The sequence below is a fragment of the Rhinoraja longicauda genome, unplaced genomic scaffold (assembly GCF_053455715.1).
Source record: "Rhinoraja longicauda isolate Sanriku21f unplaced genomic scaffold, sRhiLon1.1 Scf002976, whole genome shotgun sequence".
Lineage (NCBI taxonomy): Eukaryota > Metazoa > Chordata > Chondrichthyes > Rajiformes > Arhynchobatidae > Rhinoraja > Rhinoraja longicauda.
The window spans coordinates 1-5671 of NW_027604188.1; the positions used below are offsets into that span (position 1 = coordinate 1).

Genomic DNA, 5671 nt, shown 5'->3' on the forward strand with positions numbered 1-5671 from the left:
TTTCAATGAGGTTCTCCCTCGTTCTTCCAAACCCCAGCGAGTCCAGGCCCAGTGTTGGCAAATGCTCATCAAAGGTTAACCCACTCATTCCTGGGATCGTTCTTGTGAACCTCCTCTGGACCCTCTCCAGAGCCAGCACATCCTTCCTCAGATACGCTGCCCAGAATTGCTCACAATATTCCACATGCGGCCTGACCAGCGGCTTATAGACCCTCAGCACCACATCCCTGTGACCAGCGGCTTATAGACCCTCAGCACCACATCCCTGTCACCAGCGGCTTATAGACCCTCAGCACCACATCCCTGTGACCAGCGGCTTATAGACCCTCAGCACCACATCCCTGTGACCAGCGGCTTATAGACCCCCAGCACCACATCCCTTTGACCAGCGGCTTATAGACCCTCAGCACCACATCCCTGTTACCAGCGGCTTATAGACCCTCAGCACCACATCCCTGTCACCAGCGGCTTATAGACCCTCAGCACCACATCCCTGTGACCAGCGGCTTATAGACCCTCAGCACCACATCCCTGCTTTTGTACACAAACCCTCTTGTAATAAACGCTGGCATTAAGTTTGCTTTCTTCACCACTGATTCCACTTGCAGATTAACGTTGTGGGAATCCTGCACCAACTCCCAAGTCTCTTTGCACCTCCCATTTCAGGATTCTCTCCCTATTTAGAAAATAGTCTTCACCTTTATTCCCGCGACCAAAAAGCACGACTCCACACTTTGCTGCACTATATTCCATCTGCCACTTCTCTGCCCGCTCTCCCAACCTGTCCACGTCCTTCTGCACAGTCCCTGCTTTCTCTACACTACCTGCCCCTCCACCTATTTCCGTAACATCCGCAAACTTTGCGACAAATCCTTCAATCCCCTCGTCCAAATGATGAATATACAACGTGGAGCAGCGGCCCCAGCACCGGCCCCTGTGGAACCCCACTGGTCACTGGCGGACAAACACAAACCCCCCTTTATTGCCACTCTTTGCCTTCTGCCATCCAGCCTACCTGCCATCCATGACAGTGTCTGCCCTCTGATACCGTGGGGTCTCAGCTTCCTCAGCAGCCTCACGGGTGGCACCTTCTCTCCCTGCCCCCCTCTCTCCCTGTCCCACTCCCTCTCTCTGTCTCCGCTCTCTTTCTCCCCCTCACTATCTCCCCATCACTATCTCCCCCTCACTGTCTCCCCTCACTGTCTCCCCCTCACTGTCTCCCCCTCACTGTCTCCCCCTCACTATCTCCCCCTCACTGTCTCCCCTCACTGTCTCCCCCTCACTGTCTCCCCCTCACTGTCTCCCCCTCACTGTCTCCCCTCACTGTCTCCCCTCACTGTCTCCCCCTCACTATCTCCCCCTCACTGTCTCCCCTCACTGTCTCCCCCTCACTGTCTCCGCTCTCTATTGTCTCCCCCTCACTGTCTCCCCCTCACTGTCTCCCCCTCACTGTCTCCCCCTCACTGTCTCCCCCTCACTGTCTCCCCCTCACTGTCTCCCCCTCACTGTCTCCCCTTCACTGTCTCCGCTCTCTGTTGTCTCCCCACAGTCCAGCCCGAGGTGAGCATCTCTCTGACGGCCGATGGCCGCCGCCTGTCGTGCTTCACCACGGGCTTCTACCCGCGCTCCATCGAGGTGAACCTGGTGCGGGCCGGGATGGTCCTGGATGAGACCCACTCCCAGGGGACGCTGCCCAACCACGACGGCACCTACCAGCTGCGCCGCTGGGCCGACGTGGAGCCCGGGGACCGGGGCCCGCTCTCCTGCCGTGTGGAGCACCCGGGGCTGTCCGAGCCCCTCGAGGTCTTCCTGGGTCAGTGTGGGGGGGGGGGGAGAGGAAAGGGGACAGGGTGAGGGGAGGGGGGTGGGGGGAGAGGAGAGAGGAGGGGAGGGTTGGGATGCAGAGGAGCGGACTGGATGAGGGGAGGGAGGGGAGAGAGCGGGAGATGGGGTTGGGAGGGGGAGAGGGGAGTGTTGGTGGGGAGGGGAGGGGTGGGAGAGAGGGGGACAGGGGAGGGGGTGTGGGGAGGAGTAGCGCAGAGGGCAGGTGGGGTGAGAAGGGGAGGGGGTGGGTGACACGGCAAGGAGGTGAGAGGGGGTAGGGTAGGGGGGATTTTGTGAGACGGGAGTGGGGGTGCGTGAGATGGGAAGGGGTGAGAGGGGTGAGTGGGCAGGGGCAGCCGGGACCCCGGTGTCTGTCCCTCATCCGCCTCTGTTTCTGAATCTCCGACAGTCCGTGAGTCGGGCAGCCCCGCGATGATCATCGCGCTCGTTGTTGTCGCGGCGGTGCTGGCGGTGGGCGCGGCCGTGGGGGGAGTCCTGTACTGGAAAAAGAGACAAGGTAGGAGTGGGGAGAGGACAGGGCTGCCCCCCCCCCCAGCACCCCCCTCCCCCCAGAGACAGTGGAGGGAACGTCTTATCCCCATCCCCCCCGCCTCCCCCCCCCCGACCCCCGCCTTTCCCCCGACCCCCACCTCTCCTGATACAAGATGTCGCGTTGTTCCCCTCCGTCTCCCGTCTCCCCGACCCCCGCCTTTCTCGACCCCCGCCTTTCCCTCTCCCCGACCCCCGCCTCTCCCCGACCCCCGTCTCTCCCTTTCCCCGACCCCCGTCTCTCCCTCTCCACGACCCCCGCCTCTCCCCGACCCCCGCCTCTACCCTCTCCCCGTCTCTCCCTGACCCCCGTCTCTCCCTCTCCACGACCCCCGCCTCTCCCCGACCCCCGCCTCTCCCCTCTCCCCGTCTCTCCCCGAACCCCGCCTCTCCCTCTCCACGACCCCCGCCTCTCCCCGACCCCCGCCTCTCCCCGACCCCGCCTCTCCTGAGACAAGACGTCGCGTTGTTCCCTCTGTCTCCCGTCTCCTCCCCGCTCTGTCTCCCCCTCTGCCCGCCCCTTCTGCCACGTTGTTCCGTTCCCCGATTCAAGAGTCAGTGTGGGTGGGGGCGGGTGTGGGGTGTGTGTGTGGGGGGTTGATGTGGTGGAGGTGGGGGGTGGGGTTTGAGGGTTGGTGGGTGAAGGGGGAGGGGGGGTGGGATGGGGTGGGGGGTGTGTGTGGGGGGGGGGTGGGTAGGGGTGGCAGACAACACAGTATCAGGCCCTTCGGCCCACCGTGCCCGTGTCTGCCCGTCAGCCCCCGGGAGAGGGGCGATTATTCGTCCGATCCTCCTCCCGCAAAGCGCAGCTCTGCCCCGGGGAAACGTGACCTCCCGCCCGCCCCATGTCTCCATCACCCTCCGGGCACCTCCACCCCCGTGGCCCGGCCCGACGCCAACACCGAGTAAATCTCACTCTGCTCCCCACTCCTCCAACCCCATCTCCTGCTGCCTCACCCCCAACTTCCCCTGCTCCCCTTCCCCATGATCTCCCCCTGCTTCACCCCCAACTTCAACCCCCGCTCCCCTCTCCTCCATCTCCCCCTCCCCTTACCTCCAACTTCCCCTCCTCCCCCACCATCTCCCCCTCCCGCCTGTTCCTCCACGTCTCCACCCTCCACTCCGTAAGTAAGTTCCCTCAGACCACAGCTCCTGTTCCCTCCGCCCCTCCCTCCCCTCGTTCTCCCTCCCCCCTCCATCTCCCTCCCACCCCTCCCTTCCACACCTCCTCGTCCCTCCCTCCATATCGCCCTCCCTTCAGTCAATTTCCCGCTCCGTTCACCTCGACCCCCCCCACCCTGTGGTCCGGTGTTGGCGGGGAGCCGGTGTCCCGGTGTCGGGGCCGGGCCCAGCCCTGACCTGCGGCCTGTCGTACTCTTGCTTGCCGGTCACAGCGCTGCCCGTGTCCGCTGTGTGAGTGTGTCCGGAACTGACGGGGCAGCTGCTGAATGTGTGTGTTTAGACCAGGCTGATGCGGGGCCGCGTCACTAACTGTGCGTGTGTTTTACAGCGGGGGAAGAGCGGCTACGGTCCCACCCAGAGTAAGTTCCCTCAGACCCCAGCTCCGCCCCTGTCCACAGTCTTACACATCCTTACTGTGTCTGTCTGTCTGCGCGCGCCCGCGTGTCCCTGCGCGCGTCCGTCTGCCCCTGCGCGCGCCCGCCTGTCCCTGCGCGCGTCCATCTGTCCATGCGCGCGCCCGTGTGTCCCAGTGCGCGCCCGTGTGACCCTTGTGTATCTGTGCACGTTTCTGCGCTGTGGCCGTGTGTGCGCGTCCCCGTACCTCTGTGCGCGTGCCCGTGCCCACGTGTGCGCGCATGTGGCCGTGTGCGCGTGTCCGGCCGTCGGCGCCTCGCTGCAGCCCCGCCGTTACCAGTAGACGTGTAACGCCGCTCCTTCCCTCCGCAGCCTCGGAGCGCGGGGAAAACTCATCAACCTCCTCTGCTCCAGCCTGAGGTAGGAACCGGGCCGGCACCCCACACCCCACACCACACACCCCACACCCCACACAACCCACACCCCACACCCCACACAACTCACACCCCACACAACCCACACCCCACACAACCCGCACCCCACACCCGGGGCGGGGCGGGGGGGGAGGTTAATTCCACTGTGCGGGGATTATTCTGATGGACGGGGGGGCAGTGAGTTTAATTCCCGTTGGGGGGATTATCACCGGTGGGGGGAGGGGGGTTTATTCCCGGCGGGGGGGGGGCGGTGAATGTAATTCCACGTTGCGAGGGTGGAGATACATCCCGTGGGGGGAGGGGCTGCGGTTTGTATGTTGGGGGGGTTGTTTCGGTGTGTGCGGGGGTGGGTGAGTTTATTGTTGAAAATTGAGGGGGCGGGTGTTTCCGGGGGGGCAGTTATTCCCGGGGTGGGGTGGGTTTATTGTTGATAATTGAGGGGGTGGGTGTTTCCGGGGGGGCAGTTATTCCCGGGGTGGGGGTGGGTTTATTGCTGATAATTGAGGGGGTGGGTGTTTCCGGGGGGCAGTTATTCCCGGGGTGGGGGTGGGTTTATTGCTGATAATTGAGGGGGTGGGGGCGACACAGACACGACAGTGGCATTAAAGAGGCTTTTGGATGGACGCGTGGAGATGCGGGGAGCGGAGGGGGGGGGGTGACGCGCGGGCAGATAGTTGGTCTTGGCGGAACGGTCGGCACAGACAGTGTGGGCCGAAGGGCCTGTTGTTGTGCTGGGCTGTCCTGTGGTGCTGGGGGAGTGGGTGTTTATTCCCGGTGGGGGGGGCGGGGGTCGGTACTGCTGCTACATGGGTGGGCTGGCGTCGCTCTGTGACCAACTCTCTCTTTCCCCCAGGGCCGCCGTGTCCCGTAGCCGGTCCAGGAGCGTCGGTGGGGAGCGGGACAAGTTTGCGGGGTTTCTGCTTTGGGGGGTGGGGGCGGGGACTGTAATCGTGGGGTGATGGGTGAGCAATGAGCTCATCCACAGCTGGTTTGGTGATTTGGACTTTGCGCTTGTCTCTCTGGGTCGCTGCTCATTTACTGACTGCACTGGGGGGGGGGGGGGGAGGGGGGCTGCTGCTTCCCATAATGTTCCTGCAATGACGGGGTTCAGTGGGGAACAGTCCCGATCAACATCTGGTGGCAATCACAGCTGGAGCGTTGCAGCGCTGGTTGACCCGAGGCCCGGAGCCGGTCGGGGGGCGGAGTGGGAGGGAGGGGTTCCTGGCGTTGGGGCGACACATCCACCCGTGGACTGTGGGGGGGGGGGTGATCAGGGAATGGGATTCTTTGCTGTGGGGGGTGATCAGGGAATGTGATTCTTTGCTGGG

General features: G+C 63.7%; 1 protein-coding gene across 1 annotated transcript; it reads left to right on the forward strand.

Annotated features, from left to right (window-relative positions):
• Positions 1-1540: 1540 nt before the first annotated feature.
• LOC144591900 (IgG receptor FcRn large subunit p51-like) lies at positions 1541-3790 on the forward strand. The gene is made up of 3 exons (XM_078395905.1): positions 1541-1813; positions 2234-2347; positions 3768-3790. Exons 1-3 carry the CDS (start codon positions 1657-1659, stop codon positions 3788-3790), a joined length of 294 nt encoding a protein of 97 aa, XP_078252031.1. The 5' UTR covers positions 1541-1656.
• The last annotated feature ends 1881 nt before the right edge of the window (positions 3791-5671 follow it).